The sequence below is a fragment of the Elephas maximus genome, chromosome 19, assembly GCF_024166365.1.
Source record: "Elephas maximus indicus isolate mEleMax1 chromosome 19, mEleMax1 primary haplotype, whole genome shotgun sequence".
Taxonomy (NCBI): domain Eukaryota; kingdom Metazoa; phylum Chordata; class Mammalia; order Proboscidea; family Elephantidae; genus Elephas; species Elephas maximus.
This window is the reverse complement of record NC_064837.1, coordinates 18897180-18919027: the sequence shown is the minus strand read 5'-3', so window position 1 is coordinate 18919027 and position 21848 is coordinate 18897180. Positions and strand designations below refer to the sequence as shown.

Genomic DNA, 21848 nt, shown 5'->3' with positions numbered 1-21848 from the left:
TCACTCTGGCATCTCTGATTGAAATTGTCAGAACTTATTTGCTCAAGGCCCACAGCTGGTTAGTGGCAAAGCCAGGATTTGGATTCGAGAGTGTCCGTGTGGTTCTGAAGCCTGTGCTGTCTTAACAACTGCTCCAAACTGCTTTGTGTAATTCATTTCAGCGAGTTACTGGATCTCCCTGACTTTTCATTTCTTCACCTGTATAATAGGGATAACGGAGGAGTGGATATGAGGAGGAGGAGGAGGAGTGGATATGAGGAGTAATGAGGTAATCTGTAAAGCAGCTAATGGAGTCCCCAACACATAGTATAAACCAAAAAGCCAAACCCACTGCTGTCGCGTTGATTCCGACTCACAGCAACCCTATAGGACAGAATAGAACTGCACCATAGAGTTTCCAAGGAGCGCACCATAGAGTTTCCAAGGAGCGCCTGGTGGATTATAGGTGCTCAATAATTGGTTATGATAATCATCATTAACGTTATTGATTATAATATTAATATAATTAATAATTATATCAATTAAAATGAATTATAATGATAAATAATATTATCAATGATAATATTATCATTAGGATGCAGTCTCGCCCTTGAGAAGCATACAGACAGGGCTTTTCTCTAGGGCCATGGGAGCCACCAACACGTAAGGGCTCTTGCCTGTTCCCTTGTAGCCTTGGGCCCCTGGTATTCCCATATGATGTTCATGGGATTGAGATAATGTACATCTATCACTTAGAACAGAGGTCCGTAGTATGTGCTACATAAATGTTAGTCATTGTTATTCCTCCAAAAAAACTTTGTTTCTGGAACATACAGAGAATAGCGAAGCTTAGAGGGAAGGCCTGGAAGGAGTACACTGCTTTTTCTGTGGTTAGTATAGTTTTCCTCAGGACTCCCTGATTTCCTGCCTGGCCAGTTGCCCATGGCTGAGGGGCCTCTCCATGTCGAATGGACTAGAATTGAAATTGCGTTTTGCATGAGTCGCCCCACCTGAGCCTTTTGTATCAGATTTGAAATCCTGCCTGATAAATGTGGATGATAACGAGAGTATTGGACAAAGCCCCGAACAAGAATCTAGCCCAGCAAACTGAACAAGGATCTAGCCCAGCAAACTAAGAAAGACCTGGAGGAGGGAGGTCTTCAGGGAAGGAGCAAATCTTCTGGATTGTTCCAAGAGGTAATCAGGGGGCATAGGCCAGTGGTCCCCGTGTCTATAGAAAGAACCTGCAAGGCCAGGGTCTTGCCTTAGAGGTCTTTGGAGGTGGATAATTCAGAGCTGTGCAGAGATCCCAGGTTGGCCTTGGAGTGTATTTTATGATTTGTCCCCATCAGAAATTTCCTTCCTAATTCCTTTTGCCTTTGGCTACTTTTAAATGAGTCTGTATTCATAGGACACACACTGACCTTGTGAAGAACATTGGAAGGCAGGAGGCAGGGCCTAAAAGCCAAAGGAGGCCAAACTGGGCTAAAGACACCTTGTCAGCTTGAGAATCCCTGTTGTCTAGAAGGCCCAGGCTTACTGGAAATGGAAAAAAACAAAAAACAAACCCAAATCAGTTGCCATTGAGTTGACCCCGACTCATGGTGACTTCACGTGTGCCAGAGTAGAACTGTGCTCCATAGGGTTTTCAGTGGCGGGTTTTTCAGAAGTAGATCGTTAGGCCTTTCTTTCTAGGTACCTCTGGGTGGACTTGAACCTCTAACCTTTTGGTTAACACCCAAGAGCATTAACCGTTTGTGCCAGCCAGGGCCTCCTGGCTGACTGGAGTAGTTGCTAAACTGCCAGGCCCCTCTTGCCTCAGGATTCTCTCCCTTTTTCTTGTGATGCTCCCTCTTCCTTCTGCCTCTCAGTGGAAGCTGAGCTCAGACCCACCTCCCTTGTCTTCAGGAGAGCCTGATCGAGTACTTGGCATTCAGGGCGTCTTCCTGGGGACCTTCCCATCCCAGGCTACTCTAGCCCCAGCCATGCCACTTGCCTTTGAAGGCCTGACCAGCTGTCCAACCCCAGATCTTTGCACCTGGTTCTGCAATATGTCTGCTTATTTCGGGTCCTACCCTTCCAGCTGGATTGTGCTGGGCATGGAGCACAGGGCGCTGGGTTCTAGTCCTGGGGTTTAGTAACCAACGATGTGACATCGTGTAGTTCAATAATCTGTGAGCCTCAGGTCCTTTATTTGTAGAACATAGCCCACCCCTGGGAGGATTAAAGGAAGAATCAGGGGGCAAGGGCTTCACAAGGGCCAGGCATCTGTGGGTATCATGTATCAGTCTGTATTACCACAGTTAATAAGCTAAATGCTAGTTGACTGACGAGGGCAGTTTAATTTATAACCCCACTTTTCTCTTCCAGCTACCATAGACACTTCCTCACTGAGACGAGCTCAGGATTGGGGTTCTGGAAGGTTCTGTGCCCACACGCTACACCCAGACTCGTACTTGTCATTTACCTGACATTCAAGCCCAGTGTGTCTGGGCCCCAGGGACAATGGGCTCTGTGCTTATTTCTGAAGGGACATTGCCTGCATGGTTCTGAGCCTCCATTAGGCACCCCTGTCTGTCTCCCTCCCATTGGCCTTTTACTCCTGGATCCCCAGCAGACTCCCTTCTCTTGTCTGAGTGTGGAGATAGAGTTTCAGTCCTTGGGTGTATATTAATTTCCAAGAGGTGCTGTAACAAATTACTACAAATCCAGTGGCTTGAAACAACAGAAATTTGTTCTCTCACAGTTCTGGAGGCTAGAAGTCTGAAATCAAGGTCTCGGCAGGGCCAGGGTCTCTCTAAAGGCTCTAGGGGAGAATTTTTCATTCCCTCTTGCAGTTTCTGGTATCTCCCATTGTGCCTTGGCCTGTGGCTACATCATTCCAATCTCTTGTCTGCCTTGGCTTCACAGAGCCTTTTTATCCTTCTCCCTGTGTATCTCTTATAAGGTTAAGTGCTTGGCTACTAACTAAAAGGTTGGCAATTTGGACCCACCCAGAGGCACCTTGAAAGAAAGCCTGGCAATTTACTCCTGGAAAATCAGCTACTGAAAATCCTATGGAGCACAGTTCAACTCTGTAACACATGGGGCTGCCATGAGTCGGAATCTGCCAAGGCTTTAGACTGGTTCCTTCTGACGCGAATCCCTGTTGAGAATTTGTATTTTAACAAGTTCTCAAACCAAAAAATCCAAACCTGTTGAGATCAATTCCAATTCATAGCGTCACTATAGGGCGAGTAGAACTGCCCCATAGGGTTTCCAGGGATCGACTGGTAGATTTGAATTGCCGACCTTTTGGTTAGCAGCTGGGCTTTTAACCACTGGACCACCAGAGCTCCAACAAGTTCCCAGGCAATGCTAATGCTGCTGGTTAGGGACCAATTCTGAGAATAAGGAGTAGAGCAGTGGTTCTCAAAATTTATTATACCTAAGAATCACCTGGGGATTCTTAAAATGCAGAATCTGATTCTGTATCTCTGGGGTGGAAATGCAAATTCTCAGCAGGGGTTCGACCTGGACCGAGCTGGTTCCCTGAAGCCCTGGAATCCACTCAGTGGCAACGGTTCGTATTTTTATTTTTTGTCATTGGATTTAAGACCCTCTTTATATAGGGTTGCTATGAATCAGAATTGACTCGATAGGATTGGTTTTTTTTGTTTGTTTGTTTGTTTATAGGGTTGCTATGAGTCAGAATCGACTCGATGGCAGCAGTTTTGGTTTTTTAGTGGGTAATCCATAAGAAGCCCTTGTGGCGCAGTGGTTAAAGTGTTCGACTGCTAACTGAAAGGTTGGCAGTTTGAAACTACCAGCCACTCTGCGGGAGAAAGATGTGACGGTCTACTTCCATAGAGATTTGCAGCCTTGGAAGCCCTGTGGGGTCGCCATGAGTTGGAATCTACTCGATGCGCAGTTGGTTTTTTTTGGGCAATCCAGGATGATCTCTTCTGGAGATCCTTACTTAATTACACTTGCCAAGGACCCTTTTTCAAAATTGGAAACCCGGTGGCATGATGGTTAAGTGCTCATGGCTGCTAACCAAAAGGCCAGCAGTTCAAATCCACCAAGCGCTCCTTGGAAATTCTATGGGGCGTTCTACTCTGTCCTGCAGGGTCACTATGAGTTGGAATCGACTTGATGGCAATGGGTTTGGTATTTGGTTTTTCAAAAGAAGGTCACGTTCACAGGTTTTGGGATGTGGACATATCTTTTGGGGGGCCACCAATCAATCCACTTAGGATGTGCCTGGCCTCTCCCAGGGGCTCCTGCTGGGAGCTTGCTGAGGCCCAGGAGCTCTGCCAGCACCTGCTCTCCCCTGCGTGGTTGGGAGTCATTTAAGTGTGAGAGCAGGAAGGTGTGTGTGCTGGGGGAGGGCACAGGGGCAGGGCTAGGAGGAACCGGCCCAATGCAGCTTCAGCTCTGTGTCCTGAGGGGGCAGGGCGTGTCCTCCCATGCCACAGAGGCTGGTGTGCAAGGGCCCACAGTAGATGCTTCGTAAATACCTAGTGGCTGGTACTTAGTAAACACTCATAGTAGGTGATTTCTGAATCCTCACTGATTGAGCCAGCCTCGAGAAAGTGGCGTTGAACAGGAAAACCCAGTATTTTTTTTGGCAGCATTTTTATAAAACTTTTTTCTTTGGCAAGTAAACAGCGAAACAATTACTATTTTTGAGTAAAATGATATAGGGTTATTTCAGAAGATTTAAGCAATTGTAAAGTGCAAAGAAAGTAAAAACGCAAACAAACCCCAAGTCCTACCATCCAGAAATTCCGTTCTTACTGCTTGCTAAGCATCTGGATGTCTTGGCAGCATGCACAGAGGTGGAAGGATAGATAAATGGGGTCACACCGCTTGTGCACTTTTGTAAAAAAAGAGTTTAATTTTACTTGCACTTAACCAATGAAGGAAAAAAAACCAAGTGGCTCAAAAGGAATTACTGAAATTTAGATAAATGCTTCCTTTTCATCCAAAACCAAAACCAAACCCGTTGCCGCCGAGTTGATTCTGACTCATAGCGACCCTATAGGATGGAGTAGAACTGTCCCATAGGATTTCCAAGGGGCGTCTGGTGGATTCAAACTGCTGACCTTTTAGTTAGCAGCCGTAGCTCTTAACCACTGCGCCACCAGGATTTCCACCCTCTTTTTAAAGATGAAATAAAAAACCGAAAAATAAAAAAACAAACAAAACAACAAACCTTTAAGGGCGGAGACATTACTCTTTTTTTATACTACATAACTAAATTATTTCAACTTTAGATAGAATTTGTCAGCTCCCTGCTTTGAGAAGTGAGAACCAGTGGTTTGGGGTTCCCCTTTTGACACTAGGGGAGGTGGTGCAGTGTGCGAACCCCTCCTTTCTGAGAGTGAGGGCACACTCCTTTTGAGGGGAATTGCTGAGCTCTGAATGGGAGGCTGGGTTGGCAAGGGTCTGCATCCTTAATTCTCCACCTATAGGAAGGGTGTGTTCAAAGCTTGATGTCAGTTCCACGTGGAAATCGAGGTGATCTGATCTCAGTCTGAGCCAATGGCAGCAGTGAGTCGGTTTGTTAGCAAAAGATGTGGGCTGAACTACTTAGGTTTGACAGCACGACTGAGGAGTGTCTGAAATGTCGGATGTTAAGAGGATGGCTGGTTGCCTTTAAAAGGGAAGCCAGAAGTGGCGGGTGGATGGCTGGGCGGGATCATCTGTTGTACAGGAGGAATTTGGGAGAAAGAAAATCAGAGGTAGGGAGGGGAAGAAGAGGCAAGGCAGGAGGCAAAGAAGGTGGAAGAAGGGAAGGAGAGGCTGGCTGAGGAAGGAGAAGGAAGATGAGGCGATGAGAGAGATGAGGCGGATAAGTTGGGTTTCCTATATCAGGGGTCACAAACGGGGCCAAATTTGTCCTCAGATATGCTTTGTTTGGCCACCGTGATGTTTAAATGTTTAAGACCTTTGCAAAATGACTGGTTGCTCTTTCTAGAGTCCTTCCCTCCAGCGTCCAAACCGAAACCCCTTGCCGTCAAGTTGATTTCGACTCATAGTGACCCTATAGGACAGAGGAGAAAGGCCTCATAGGGTTTCCAAGGAGTACCTGGTGGATTCAAACTGCTGACCTTTTCATTAGCAGCCATAGCTCTTAACCACTATGCTACCAGGGATTCAGGGAGGGCCATTATTCTGTCTTTCATGAGGTCAGACCAGTTCACAGTTCAGTGGGAAGAGACTGAGCTTTGTTTAGATGTGGGTTTCTTATCCTGCTTCCTAGAAGAAGCCCTGGAGGGCCTGACACACAGTAGGTCTTCCTCCTGTGGGATTCCATGGTTCTGTGACTGATTCTCCACCTGCCTGTTTTCATTGCTTTGGCTGATTATATGACAGGTGTCATCTCCCGGATCACATGCCTATGGGACTTGAAAGGTAGACCTGTTTTATGTCTCTAAGCTTCTCCACAGAGGAAAGATGGCCATACAACACTCATGTGGTCAGTCTAGAGCTGAGCGGTGACTTGATTTTGTTACCTTTAGTCTGCAAATTTTTGATCCCCCATCCAGGTGGAAAGGTAACCACTCACTGAGAAAAAAAAATAAAGGCTTAAGGTAAGCTTTGCCCAGCTTCAGTTTGACGTTGTCCAATCATAAAGGCTCTGTTAGTTGGAGCCAACTTGACAGAAATTAACAACAACAAATCTTTTCTTGAAAGAAGGTACCATTGGCTGCCTTCAGCTGCACACTGTAATCTTCCTTGCATCTAACCTGAATCTTTTTTGCTTCAATTTCAGCCTGCTGGCTCTCAGTTTGGCCGGCTGGGAAATAGCACAGATGCCCCCTCAGGTCGATAATGACACCTAACCTGGCGATCTGATTCTGCCCTATTTTGATAGTGCCACTTCCGTTCCAAGGACCACCCTCTGCTTCTTCCTGACAGAGTGGAGAACATATGGATTTGGGGTCATGTGGGGGTGAGGGTAGGAAGACGCGGGTGAGGAGGGAGGCTGTTTGTTATATTCAGATTAGCCACGCTTAGATAACCCTCCCCAGGTGACCTGCCTGGTACGGAAAGTCCCCCTCCTGGTCCCCCCGGTCAGATAGTGTTGCCTGGCTACGGGCAGCTCTGGCAGGGAGAGTAAACAGACACACATGTTTAAAACTCAATCTCATCAGACGGGCAAACACTGTCAGGGCCTTGCAGCCCACTGACAATCTCAATTCTGCCCAGTCAGTGAGTGGGGTCAGCGCTGTACCAAGACCCAGATGGTCTCTTCTGGGAATTGGCCGTCCGCTGTTGCGAGGGACAGGGAGTGGGTGGGTGAGCCACAGCCGCAGGCAGGACTCCTGAGACACCCTGGGGCTGGTCTGGATGCCTCAATTGGATGGAGCTTGAAGGCAGGGGCTGGGCTGATGGAACCTGAAGCCCCACACCTCAGTATGGGGATCCCGAAGTGGTTCGTCCAGATCCCCCACTGCCTCCAACTGCAAAGGGCTCCTGGGGTCGCTGTGGGTGGGGGGCGGGGCATGGGGTGCGGTTTGTCCCTGCACAGCGGCACCTAGTGGAGTGGCTGGCCAGGCTGTGGGCCCTGTGAGGGCCTGCATCTGTCCAGAGGAGCGGTATACCCAGAGGGGTGCCTTTTTATAATTCATACAAAGGCACTTCGTGGGCTAGTCTTGGTTGAGCTAAAGATAACTTGTTAAGTTGGTTTAATCCTGAAGAATGTGGGCATTGGTGTTTCAATGGTAGAATTCTTGCCTTCCATGTGGGAGACTCAGGTTCAAGTCCTGGCTGATACACCTCAAGTGTAGCCACCACCTGACTGTCAGTGGAGGCTTGAGTATTGCTATGATGCTGAACAGGTTTCAGTGGAGCTTCCAGACTAACAGAGATTAGGAGGAAAGGCCTGCCGATCAACTTCTGGAAATCAGTCAATAAAAAACTGTACGGATCACAACAGTCTGATTCCCAACCAATCATGGGATTAGTGCAGGACTGGCAGTGTTTCATTCTGTTGTGCATGGGGTCACCATGAGTTGGGGGCTAGGGCCGGATGACAGCAGCTAACAACAACAATAACTACAACACACGGGGGATGTTGCGTATCATGTGGCTTGTTCCCTGGCAGTCTCATTTCCTGCAGAGGTACAGTGGGAGTCCTAGCAACTGGTGGGGAAGTGGAGGAGGTGGGCAGACCCACTCCATCTTGCATGCGTTGGCAAGGTATGCCAGGCTCCTCTTAGCTGGAGCTGTACCAGTGGCTTCTTGGGGCACCTCCCAGGGCATGTAGGTAGGGTAGGGTCATTCCTGGAGCAGGGATCATTTGACATCAACATGGTGGTCCAGAGCCAGTCTGGTTGATTATCTTCCCTGCATTGCCCCTCTTCTGTTGCTCAGGCTCTTCCCCTCCAGTAACTTTCCTTGGATGCCATCTCCCCCCAGGAAGCCTTCCTTGATGCCTCGAGTGAGAGTGTGGAGCTCCTCAAGCAGGGGCTTTGTATTGCTTGCTCTCTTGCCCAAGAGCCCCTTACACATAGAAGTGCTAGTTAAATCCCCTCACTCATGTCACACATATTTATTGAATGCCTCCCATGGGTGAGGAACTGCTTCTGGCCCTGGGGATACATCTGTGAACAAGGTGGACCTTCTAGTGAGGGATTCAGACTGTAAATAAGAACATAGTAAAATAATTGCAACTTCTGATAGGTACTCTGAAAGAAATAAACAGTGTTTGGGTGGTCATGAATTCAAGGGTGGTGGTCTAGATGTCTAGTCATCATGGACTAAACAAAGGATGGATCTTGACTTGCGCAAAGGGTGGGTTTTGGTCCATTTTTCCGAGATGGAAAAGCCTGGGGAGAAGCTGTGAAGGAGGCTCTCTTTTGGACACGCTGAGTTTGATACACTCATGAGACAGCTAAGTGGAAAAATCAAATATGCATTTAGAGATGCTCATTTGGAGCTCCAAGGAGAGATCAAAGTTAGAGCTGAGAATCAGCATAAAAAAAAAAAAGTTTTTTTTTTTTTTCCCCCAGCAAAAAAAGGTGGTATTAAATCCATGGGAATGGATGGGGTAGCTTAAGGGGAGAGCGTAGACAGAGGTGTGAGGTGAATCCAGGCCGAGTCTTGAGGAGCTCCACCACTTAGAGGTCACCTAGAGGGAGAGGAACCCTCGAGGAGAACTGATGCCCCCTGAGGGAGAACGAAAACCAGGGGAGCAGGGCTGTAGTGTGAACCAAGAGGAGGGAACATTGCGGGAAGGCAGCAGAGGGGATGAGAGATGAAAATGAGGGCAAAAGGTCTTCTTTAATTGAGCAACATGAAGGTCATTGGTGACGTTGACAAGAGCAGTTTCAGGGGACTTGTGGGGCCAGATTGACTGGCCAATGGAGGCAGAAAGACTGTTACTTAAGGGTTGCAGGATTCACAGAGCTGATCAGATTGGCCAAGCTGTAGGAAGACCAAGACTTCACTTACTACTGCTGGAATCAGGGTCCCGTGTGCAAGGCAGGGTTATCCCCCTGGTGGCTCAGATCCCATGAATGCCCTGCCCCACAAAGGCAGTGAGGTCCTTTTACCATCCAACTACACTGTTTCCCAGAGTCAGTGCAGATCCTGCTGCTTGATGATTCTAGAGAAGATGGTGATGAGGGTGGGCACCCAGCGTGACCCTCAAGGTCATGAATGGACCTCACTTTTCCAGAAGACATGTCCTGTCCATTAGGCCTGGGAGAGTTGGTCATAATTTCATAGTCCTAGTGACCCTTTCAGACTGGTTACTGCCAGTCCAGGTCACCTTTTCCTCTGGACAGCCATCTTACCCATATGGCTGACCCCAGGGTCAAGGCATATCACTGCCCTTGGGGGAGCTAAAAAGGTCTTGGAAGTGTGTCTGGAGCCATAAGAGACCAGAGGTCTCTTTAGATGTATCTGCTTTGTACTCACCTGCTCTGGCTTCATCCACCCACATCGCAGCGAGATGACTTGGAGCTCAGAGGTGCGCCAGCTGCGGGTTTGAACCTTCCATATCGCTCATCAGGCCCCCTTGTGGCCAATATCATCAACACCAGATAGTAGCCCGGGGCTGGGGCTGGGGGTGACAGGGGAGCATTGATAAGCCTGCTAAGTTACCTGGGCACAGTGTGTCCACTGCCGACCTGACCACTCAAGTGCCCTGGAGACCTCCTTAAGGGGGACCAGTAATATAGGGGTGGGGTGGGGGTGGCACAGCAGCCTCCCTGGGTTAGAATGAGTGCCTCTCCCCCTGGAGCCGCCTTCCCTAGATGTCAAGCTCACCTGCTGTGTAGTCAGCCCTGCCTGTAGCTCCAGTCCCAGTTCTGAAAGATGGCACCAGCCCTCAGAGCCAGCACCAGCATGGCTTTCAGCACATCCACTGGGGCCATTTGTCTCTTTGTTAGAAAAGGAATTGGATTGTGAGAAAACCGCTGAGGTCTTAAACTGCACCCTCCCTCCCCCTGTGTGCCTCCTTTGTTGTCTGTTTGCTCTGGAGTGGGGAACCACTGGGCAGGCAAATTAGAAACAGCAAAAAATGAACTCTGTTTATAGCGAGAGGGCATGTGCAGCTTGCTAATGGTCCTCACCTTTGGGGCCATAAACCTCACAGAGGACTGGGAGGACTAGGCTAGGCATGTGTGTTTTCATGAGTGAATATTTGTTATGTGTGTGTGTGGGTGAGTATGGATGTTTTGGGTGGCTCTCTGTTGTGTTATCGGTGTGTTTGACATGTTTTGGGCTGGGTACTGTGGGACTTGCGTGTGTGCGAATGTATTTGCAGCCAGTGATTCCTCCAACCAGGACAGCTGGGCCTGGGTGGGCAGCCCAAGGTCCCTGCCCCAAACCTTGTTAGAGCCTCCATTTGCCCCAGCACCCCATTCATCAGCCTCAGCTGGCAAAAGGGGGAAGGGCGTTCATGTTATTTGGCATACGGTTTATGGGGAAGAGAGCTGTTTAGCATCAAAGTCCCCATGCGGTTGTACATGTATAATTAGGCAGTTGGAGCAAGGGGACTGACTGTTAGAATCACAGGGGACTGAAGCATTTATTTAGGTAATCATTAATTAGAAGATGGGGAAGGGAAAAGAACATGCAATTTGCAGACGGCCCCTTCCTGCAGGTTAGCCTGAAATGAAACTCCCAGCAAGCAGGGAGGCTGGAGCTCCTAGGCCTTCCTTCTGCCATCTTCCTCTGGTAAGGGGCAAACTGGGGTCCCTTAGGGGCTGCTGGGGTCAGGGGGCTGAGCTTGGATGGACTTGGATGACATCGAAGACACACCAGAAGCATGACCCTCCAAAGTCACCAGCTTCTGTTATTGCCCTTTGCTTAGCCGAGTCCTGGGCACATCCCAGGGGCACAAAAAAAATATTGATTTATTCAGTTCTCAGTCCAGTATGTTTAATGAGCACCTGCAGTGGGCTAGGCAAGGGACTGGCCTCAGCAAAACCTCAGTCATCTGTTGTGCTGCATGTTGTTGGTGGAGTTGACAGGACGAGCCCAGATAATGGAAATTCTGCCTTGGTTAATCTCTAAACCTCGTTTCTTGCCACTTACTTATAGTGCTGATGTGGGCATGGGGTGCAGGGGGCTTTGATTTTCTTCTTTGCCTTAGCGCAGAGGGATGTGTAGCTGGGGACATCTAGACAGGAGCGTGCTGGGAGCAGCAAAGTGCAGGGACAGTTACAGTCTGCTGCTGACGTCAGGGGATCGAATGTTCTCTCTGAGGCCAATGCCGAGGTCCTGATGGCATGCCTCGTGGTTTACTTATTTATTATTGTTTTTTTATTGTGCTTTAGGTGAAGGTTTACAGAGCAAATTAGTTTCTCATTGAACAATTAATATACACATCGTTTTGTGACATTGGTTGCCAACCCCGCAACCTGTCAACACTCTCCCCTTCTTGACCTTGGGTTCCCCATTTTCATTCATCCAGCTTTCCTGACCCCTGCTGCCTTCTCGTCCTTGCCCCTGGGCTGGTGTGCCCATTTAGTCATGCATACAAGATTGAGCTTCATGTATTATTGTTTGTTTTACGGACCTGCCAAATCTTTGGCTGAAGGGTGAAACTCAGGAGTGACTTCAGTACTGAGCTAAAAGGGTGCCTGAAGGCCATACTCTCAGGGTTTCTCCAGTCTCTGTCAGGCCAGTAAGTCTGGTGTTTTTTTGTGAGTTAGAATTTTGTTTTACATTTTTCTCTATCTCTGTCTGGGACCCTCTATTGTGATTCCTGTCAGAGCGGTCAGTGGTAGCTGGGTACCATCTAGTTGTGCTGAACTCAGTCTTGTGGAGGCTATGGTAGTTGTGGTCCATTAGTCGTTTGGACTAATCTTTCTCTTGTGTCTTTAGTTTTCATGCCCCATAATTAACGTGGAAGCTGAGGCCACAGAGAGAGGAGACCCATCAGGAAGATTTATTGTGTCTTGGTAACTGGTACCTTCTCTTTTAGAAGTGGTATGAGGTTGCATCCTCGATTCACTCTGTCTTCCCCAAAGACCTCACTGGGAATGAGTTAGGTAGTGACTGGGATGAGTCTTTATTTTGGAGCTGAGGGAATCAAACTCTGGTTCACAGCCAAGTCACTGGCAGTGCTAGAACTTGCTCCCCAGTTGCAGGTGGGTGTGTGCCTGGTGCCCTGAGATGATGCTCACCTGTGGCTGGAGGGCTGTGGTACTCCCATGAGGGACAAGGGCAGGTGAAAGGGGAGCCTGGGCAGGGGACAGCTTCTGAGGTACAGGAGGGGGAGCTGGGAAACTGGGGAGGGGCGCAGGATCCACATCTAGTCTGTGATGGGTTCTCTCTGAATTGGCAAAGCCAGAAACTTCAGTCTCCTTTCTCCTCCAGGCACAAACCAAGGGCAGAACTCGGGCAAGGAGGTCCCCAGAGTCTGTAGTGCCTGGTTCTTTAAAAGTGCTGGGTGGAGGAGCGGGTGGAGAGGAGTTGGCAGGGCTCAGCATGCTTCTGCTTCCTTTGGTTCCAAACCCAGATTCCAGATGTGCTGGGCAGCCTGGCTGCAATTTCCATTCTCAAGGAGCCAGGAAGAGAGTGGGCAGAAGGGCGGGAAAGGAAGAAGGGAAAGGGGAAGGAAGTGTAGTAATGTGAGAAGGCTGAGTGAGTTGGAAGCCACTCTGGTTTATGTGCAAACCTTGCCTGGAGAACAAAGACCACCATGGGTGAAGGAGGGAGGCAGCGGGTGCTGAGCTCAGCCAGACACACCGCCCACCAGAGCCAAATTAGGAGGGAGTGCGAGCTTTACAGCACATGGCACTTTGCACTTCCCCGGGGGAAGAAGGCTTGTAGGGAAGCTGAGATTTTCTGAGAGGCCAGCCCCATTTTTTTTTTTATCGTGCTTTAAGTGAAAGTTTACAAATAAAGTCAGTCTCTCATACAAAAACTTACCTTATTATGTACTCCAAGTTGCGCTACCCCTAATCAGACAGCACACTCTTCCTCTCCACCCTGTATTCCCCATGTCCATTCAGCCAGCTCCTGTCCCCCTCTGCCTTCTCATCTTGCCTCCATACAGGAGCTGGCCGCATAGTCTCATGTGTCTACTTGAGCCAAGAAGCTCACTCCCCACCAGCATCATTTTCTGTCTTATAGTCCAATCTAATCCCTGCCTGAAGAGTTGGCTTCGGGAATGGTTTCAGCCTTGGACTAACAGAAGGTCCCGGGCCCATGACCTCTGGGGTCCTTCTAGTCTCAGTCAGACCATTAGGTCTGGTCTTTTTATGAGAATTTGAGGTCTGCATCCCACTGTTCTCCTGCACCATCAGGGATTCTCTGTTGTGTTCCCTGTCGGGGCTGTCATCAGTTATAGCTGGGCACCATCTAGTTCTTCTGGTCTCAGGCTGATGTGGTCTCTGGTTATGTGGCCCTTTCTGTCTCTTGGGCTCATGATTACCTTGTGTCTTTGGTGTTCTTCATTCTCCTTTGCTCCAGGTGGGTTGACACCAGTTGATGCGTCTTAGATGCCTGCTTGCTAGTCTTGAAGACCCCAGATGCTACTCGCCAAAGTGGGATGCAGAATGTTTTCTTAATATATTTTGTTATGCCAATTGACCTAGATGTCCCCTGAAACCATGGTCCCCAGACCTCTGCCCCTGCTACTCTGGCCTTTGAAGTGTTCGGTTGTGTTCAGAAAACTTCTTTGCTTTTGGTTTAGTCCTGTTGTGCTGACCTCTCCTGTATTGCATGTTGTCTTTCCCTTCACCTAAAACAGTTCTTGTCTACTATTTAATTAGTGAATACTTCTCTCCTTCCCTCCCTTCCCCCTCTCATAACCATCAAAGAATATTTTCTTTTCTGTTTAAACTATTCCTTGAGTTCTTTTAATAGTGGTCTCATACAACATTTGTGCTTTTGCAACTGACTAATTTCACTCAGCATAATGCCTTCCAGATTCCTCCATGTTATGAGATGTTTCACGGATTCATCGTTGTTTTTTATCACTGTGTAGTGTTCCATTACCAATACCACCTTTTTCTCCTACCCCATCAGGCTTGAGATCTCTTCATTTTCCATTTCTGTCTTTGCACTCAGCTATTAACCAAAAGGTTGGTGGTTCAAATTCACCCAGTGGCACTGTGGAAGAAAGGCCTGGCAATTTACTTCCATAAAGATTAAAACAACAACATAAAAACCAAACCAGTTTCTGTGAAGTTGATTCTCCTGGTGATCCCAAGTGTGCAGAGCTGAACTGTGCTCCACAGAGTTTTCAATGCTGTTACCTTTCAGAAGCAGATCACCAGGCCTTTCTTCCAAGGTGCCCCTGGGTGAGTTCAAACTGCCAGCCTTTTAGTTAGTAATCCAGTGCTTAGCCATTTGCACCACCCAGGGATGTGCCTGTAAATCACTGCCATTGAAAACCCTATGGAGTGCAATGCTACTCTGACACATGTGGGTTGGACAGGAGTGGAAGTCAACTCCATGGCAACTGGGTTGGGATGGATACCAGCAGGGAGACCAGGGTTTCTTTGGTGAGACCAAAGCCAAACTAATTCTTGTCACTCTCCTGCCTCTAAGCCTTTGTTTAGGCTGTGGCATCTTCTAGAATGCCTAACTCTCCAGTTGGTCCTGTTATAGCCTGGCAAGGCTTATCTGCAGTCACCTGGCGAGATTTGCAAAGCTATCTTTCCAGTCCCCCCTCTGTGAGTCTTAGAGCCAGAACTGAGCCCAGCTTTGTGGGGAAGACTGGAAGTTCCAGGCCACAGACTGGGTCAGAACTGGAAACTGCGACTGACACCCAGAGCCTGGCTGAGACGCCTTCATGGCGGTGCACCTGACGGCTTCAGGGTGTAGATGCCATCATTCTGTCACCAATGCTCAGCTGGGCACAAGTGTCATGCCATTGATCCAAGGTAGAGGAAACCCTGGTGGGGCGGTCGTTAAGTGTTATGGCTGCTAACCAAAGGGTCGGCAGTTCGAATCCGCCAGGCGCTCCTTGGAAACTCTATGGGGCAGTTCTACTCTGTCCTATAGGGTCGCTATGAGTCAAAATCGACTCGACAGCACTGGGTTTGTTTTTGGTTTTAAGGACAACTGGGAAGCAGGAACCTAAGCTGTTTCCAAGAAAATGGGGCTGGATTGCCCCAAAGTGGCCACACTCTTACAGTGCCCCTTGTAGACACCTACAGGGCTTCCTGGTTCCATCCATAACATTGGTGGTGTCCATTGTCCCTTCTTCATTTCATCCTGTTTACACTTTAATACAACTCAGAAAGTGCTTTCTTGAACTCTTCTGGTTCTCGCAGCCACTCTGAGAGAGAATTATTTCCCCCACTTTACAGATGGGAAAATTGAGGCTTATAGAGATAAATGAAGCGTTCCTCTTAGCCACATGCTAAGATGCAAACCTGAGTCTTGTGATTTCCAGTTCAGCGTTCTTTCGACTACCGTAAGAAATAACTACTGAGTACAAATTACCGAGTATCTGCTACTGTATTTCATCATTTCTAAGATTCGTGTCTCTTCCCCCCTCTTCACACACCCCCCACCCCTCTCTCATTTAACAACTCTGAGATCAAGATGCATCTTACCAGCAAAGACATGCCATAGTTGGTAACTGGCTGTCCTTTTGCTTTCTTACATAAGATAACGTGCATCCTACAATGGATGGCGTTTTAGATTTAATGCAGTCTGGCATGTGTATGACTCTGGTGGATAGATGGGGCCTCAGCCCTCCAGGAGCTTACTGTTTAAAGGAAAGATCAGACAGCCATAGCCATTAGCATAAAACAGAATATGATATGTACTAAAACCAAGTCAATTGCTTTGGGAATTCTGACTCAGGTTTCAGAAAGGCTTTCAGGGGCATGGGTGGGTTCTGTATCAACCAGCTGATCTAAGTCGTGTACCCAAGCCCGTGAGTGAGTGTGGTGGGCACACCTTGGGCTCTGGAGACTGGCTGTGGGTTTGCATCGCTGATGCTGGTTCTTGGCCTAGTTAATTAACTCTTCCAGCCTCAGTTTCCTCAGTTGTATTGTGGGGATAACGATAGCGCTCACCTCATAGGTGGTCACGGGGCTTGAATAAGAGAACCCATACAAAGTATTTCTCAGGGGCCCAGCACGTGGACTAAGAGCTCAGTAAGTGTTACCCCCCCCGCAAATCATGAAATGAATTGTAAAAATTCAACAGATTTAGAATCAGCGAATGTTTGTTGATCAGCTTCTGTTGTCCTGTGTCTTGGTCATCAAGTGCTGCTATAACAGAAATACCACAAGTGGATGACTTTAACAAAGAGAAATTTATTCTCTCAAAGTCTAGTAGGCTACGAGTCCAAATTCAGGGCATCAGCTCCGGGGGAAGGCTTTCTCTCTCTTTTGGCTTTGGAGGAAGGTCCATGTCATCAATCTTGCCTTGGTCTGGGAGCATCTCAGCGCAGGAACCTCAGGTCCAAAGGACGCACTTTGCTCCTGGCACTGCTTTCTTGGTGGTGTGAGGTCCCCATGTCTCTCTGCTCGCTTCTCTCTTTTATATTTCAAAAGAGATTGGCCCAAGATACTACCCAGTCTTGGAAACCTCATCAATATAATTGCTGCTAATCCATTTTATTACATCATAGTGATACGATTTACAACACACGTAGGGAGATCACATCAGAAGATAAACTGGTAGACAATCATACACGACCTAGCCAAGATGAAATTTTTTGGGGGGACACAGCTCAATCCATGGCACCCTGTGTTAGGCATGTTTGCATTTGCCATCTCATTTCATTTAAGTACCCTGGGAGGGGCATCATTAGTTCTTTGCTTCTCTCCTTCCTCGTTGTCTCTGCGTGCATTTCTGTGTGCATTCGTGTGCAGAAGCAGGGGCTTGGACCAAGTGGCTTGCTGAACCTTGGGGTGCTGTGGCCAGGGGGGTGGCATGTCCTGCCAGCCCAGGGCATGCTGTACCTTGTAAGGGGGAGGGGGATGAGGCTGCAGGAATGGGCATGGCAGGGTGGGTTGAGGGGAGGTTGTTGTTAGCTACCGTTGAGCTGGTCCCCAACTGTAATGATTTGAATTATGTCCCCCCTCCCCTGCCAAATCTGTGTTGTAAATCCTAACCTCTATGCCTGTGGTTATAATCCCATTTGGGAATGGGTTGTCTTTGTTATGTTAATGAGGCAGGAGCAGTATAGGAAAGAGATTATACGAATGAGCAAAGCAGAGATGGGGGAAGAGAGATGCCAAGCCACATGAAGATTGCCCAGGAGCAGAAGCTCAGAAGACACAAGAACCTTCCTCCAGAGCTGACAGGGAGAGAAAGCCTTCCCCTAGAGGTGGCACCCTGAATTTGGACTTCTAGTCTCCTAAACTGTGAGAAAATAAATTTCTGTTGGTTAAAGCCACCCATTTGTGGTACTTCTGTTGTAGCAGCACTAGACAACTGAGACACCAGCCCATGGTGACCTCATGCACACCAAACAAAATGCTGCCCAGTCCTGTGCCATCCCTATGATCAGTTGCAGATCAGACCCTTGTGATCTATAGGATTTTCAGAAGTAGATTGCCAGGCCTTTCTTCCTTGGCTGTCTTAGTCTGGGAGCTCTGCTGAAGCCTGTTCAGCATAATAGCAACGCACAATCCTCTGCTGACAGACAGTTGGTGAGGTGCATTGGCTGGGAATCAAACCTGGGTCTTCTGCTTGGAAAGCCAGCATTCTTCTGCTAAACTACCACCGCTAAATGACTCATTGGTTCTGAGCAGGTAGAATGGAGACTGGCCAGAGGTGGGTGCAGGAGGGAACAGGGAGGATGGTGAGGTGATCCTCAGCCTGGGCCCGTTTTCCAGGGAAGGGAGAGAAGGGCTCATTAGGGGCAGGCCTGGTCAGGGAGGCCAGAGAGCTTGGCTGCATCCCTTCCCTTAAGACGATCTTTTCTATGAGAATCTGAGGAGTTGGAAGGGATGTCGCTAGCCTTGTCCCCACTTAGGGTCCCTCTGCCTTATGGCTTCTCCAAATGAATGTGATGACGTAGTTCTCATCCTAGAAATCTGCCCCTCCTCAACCCCACCCCTCTGACCTCCAGTGCTGTTTCAAGCCCTAGCGACGGGCCCATGCCAAGGCGCTCCTGCGCCTGCCCTGGATTGAGCTGTACCTTCCCCCAGGCCCCAGGGACATGTTCTGGCCTCTCTGTTCTCCCATGGGATGCGGGCCGTGGTTTCTGGGGCTCCGGCAAGTTCAGGATGGGGTTGGGCTGGAGGGAGGAGATGGGTGCATGGCAGTAGACTGGGCAGGAGGGGGAAAGGGAGACAAGATTGGCTTCCTGGATGGGCCTGAGCATGTAGTGGGGAACTTTGCACGCTGTGTTGGGGGCCGGGCTATGAAAAGTAGGCACCAAACCAAATCTGGGAGGAAGAAATAATGATCCTCACAGCTGGCATTTACTGAGCATGTTTCGTTCCCTGCTGAGCACTGGACACGTTACATGCATCTCTCCTACTCTATAGCCACTTTGCCCAGTGGGTCATATGTATCCATTTTACAGATCTGGAAGCTGAGGGTCAGAGGCCTTAGCTTGTAAGCCACAGCTTATAAGCAGCAGAGCCGCAAGTCAAAGCCTTGTTCTGTCACATCATGCTGCCATTCTTGGAGGGATTTAAACATGTATTCCATTTCTTCTGAGACAGAGACATTGCTTTCATCCCAAACCTGAAACGGGGACCCTGGATGGGTATTGAGTATCACGCTTTTATTACTGTGGGAAGGAGACTCTGAGACCCAGGTTAGCCCTGGGCTGAGTCCCCATGGCTGGCGTCTCACTCTTCCCTCTCAGGCCCTTGTTAACTGCCTCTCAGCCTTGAGCTGGGGGTGCAAGTGTGAGTCTCTCCAAGCCACTTACGTTATTTTTAATTTTTCTTGTGGGATAGTTACAGGGCATGAGGACTGCTCTCTTTCCTAAAGCACGTTAAAAAAAAATTTTTTTTTTTTTTTAACAGTGTATACAATGGATTAAAAAAAAAATCTAGGCTTTTCCTGAAAGACAATTCCCTATCCCTCTGCCTTTTCCCACAAGTCCCACCCTTAGAAGCAAGTGCTTATTTTAGCTGTTTCTTCAAGCCTTTGGCTAGTGGTGTTTTAGGCCCTGTTAGGTCTTCATGAATGCCTTTAAAGATGCAGGCATCTGATTTCCTTCTCTCACTTCATTTCTGTTCTCATTGAACGTTGTTGTTGTTTGCTGCTGTTGTGTTGACCTGGACTCATGGGGTTTTCAATGGCTGATTTTGGAAGTAGGTCACCAGGCCTTTCTTCCTAGTCTGTCTCAATCTGGAAGCTCTTCTGAAGCCCGTTGAGCAGCGTAGCAACACACAAGCCTCCATGACAGATGGGTGGTGGCTGCACAGGGGCTGCACTGGCTGAGAATTGAACCTGGGTACACACAGGGCTTCCCAATACACAGATGGAAAATATGAGGCCCCAACCAAGTGAAATGCCTGCCTGGAATCCCACAGCCGACCAGACCTCTGGTTTTCAGGCCTTGCACTGTTGTTCACATCCTTGCCCCGCTCTGCCTTCCAGCTGGCATCACAGGCTGGCAGCATTGAGAACTCACTCCAGGCACGAATGGGAGGGAAAGAATGCCGCCAGCCCCTTACTTTTCTAGGCTCCAAAATGGGTTTCTTTTTACAACCTGCTGGCATGGTACCTCTCCTCTGGGAGGGACCCCTTGCCCTTAAGACGCATGATGTGTGGCAGCTCCACCAGCCCTGGGCTCCCCAGAAAAACAGCACTGGCAAAGGAGAGGTCAAAGGTCAGTGCAGTCAATGTGGAATAACAACTCCGGGCGGACACCCAAATCCTGCAGTTCCTTGTTTGATCTTAAGGAAGTTGTCCAACGTCAGCAGCAGCAGCAGCAACAGCAGCAGCAGTAGCACAGCCGTGGTGGCAACAGCAGCCCTGCTGTGGTGCTTAGGCAGACGGGCCCCCGTGCCAAGGGGAGAGGGGCTGGTGGAAGATGATGATGGATTTCTTAAAGAACCTTTTGGTAAGTGTCCCCGGGCTGTGGAGGAATGCCCGTGCAGGCCTGCGGCCCAGAGACGGGGCAAGGGCAGAGCCGTCCTGCTGACACCTGGCAAGGAGCCCTTGGTGACTGTTTGCCTACCATGGGGCATGGAAGCCACCTGTCACCCAGGGGAAGGAGGGACAGAGACCAGGGACAGAGGGGACTGTGGGTGTGTATTGGGGTACGGGGTCATAAGGAGTGGAACAGAGTCAGGGGCAGGACATTTCCCCCTGGCCTGGAGATCAGAGGTGGGGATCCTGGCATGGGCCTGGGCAGAGCTCACCTGGGCAGAGCTGAGAAAGCTTCTTGGCATTTGTGCCAGGGCCCGAGAGGACCCACTGCCAGCTGAGAGCTATGCCACAGGTGGGGGTTTCTAGGGTAGAGAGGGAGGGACTCTGGCAAGGCTGGCTCCAGTCACTGAGAGCTAGCCAGCCCAGCCCTGTGGGTCCAGCCCTCTGTCCTCTCTAGGCTGTGGTGCGCAAATGGCCCTGGCAAGGGGCCTCAAAGCTGTGCGTTTGGTGTGACACTCGAGTGGTATGTGTAAGGTTCCCACTGGTCTGCAGAGAAAGGTCCTTTTCTGCCAAGCCAGACTGCCTCTGGAAGCCCTGTGGGTCCCCTGCTACAGCACTGCCAGACCCTTGGTGCCCCTCTCTGGGAGCATGAGGGGGCCCAGGCTGATTTGGCCAGGTTTGGACTGCTGGGCTCATCCTCATTCACAGGTCTGCCTGCTGCTGGTGGGGATGTGCTGTTTTCTCCCCTCAGCTGTGTCATCCCTTTTTTCTAGGGTAGCTGAGGGTGAACCTTTAGGAAAGAGTATGGCAAGTGACAGGACAGTTGTTGGAGGTTGGGCCAAGGAGTTCCCCAACCTCAGGCTGAGCAACCACTGGCTCCATGCTGGGTCGGGGGGGGGGGGTGGTGGTGCTGGTGACCCTATTTATCAAGCAGAAATGGCCTGACCCCTCTAGAACATGGCTGGGGATGTGTAGTGGTGTACTGGGAGGTCTTATGCTGAGGACTGGTGTCATCTGATTTATTTTTCCAGAAAGACCATGGAGCTGTTGTAGGGGGAGCTGGTTGGGGAGGGGCTGGTGTGGAGGTAGGGAGGCTGACAAAGACGCTGTTGTGTGGTCCAGATGTGAGATGAGGAGGGGGGATGGTGGCAGTGGGGTGGTGAGAGGTGGTCAGACTCCAGGTGTATGTTGATGGTGGACTTATGGGTGCATTGGATGTGAGGGAGGAGGGAACGAGAAATCAACAGTGACCGTTAGGGTTTTGTCCTGAGTGTTAGGATGGATGGAGGTCCTACTCACTGAGATGAGGGGACTGGTCAGGGTGGAGGAAGATTTTTTTTAATTGTGATAAAATACATAAAACAATTTTGCCACTGTAACCATTTTTAAGT

The 21848-nt window shown here is 49.2% G+C and overlaps 1 protein-coding gene across 8 annotated transcripts in view; it reads left to right on the top strand.

Annotated features, from left to right (window-relative positions):
- RAP1GAP2 (RAP1 GTPase activating protein 2) overlaps positions 1-21848 on the top strand; it is a 233457-nt gene that overhangs the window by 106422 nt on the left and 105187 nt on the right. The window contains exon 1 of one of the 8 annotated variants that reach the window (XM_049861057.1): positions 19545-20428. The exons of 6 other annotated variants lie outside the window; for them this stretch is intronic. In XM_049861057.1, coding sequence (XP_049717014.1) covers positions 20399-20428 — 30 coding nt within the window. In that variant the 5' untranslated portion in view covers positions 19545-20398. Of the gene's footprint in view, positions 1-19544; positions 20429-21848 lie in introns of those variants that run through there. One more of the 8 variants, XM_049861058.1, reaches the window with a different exon arrangement.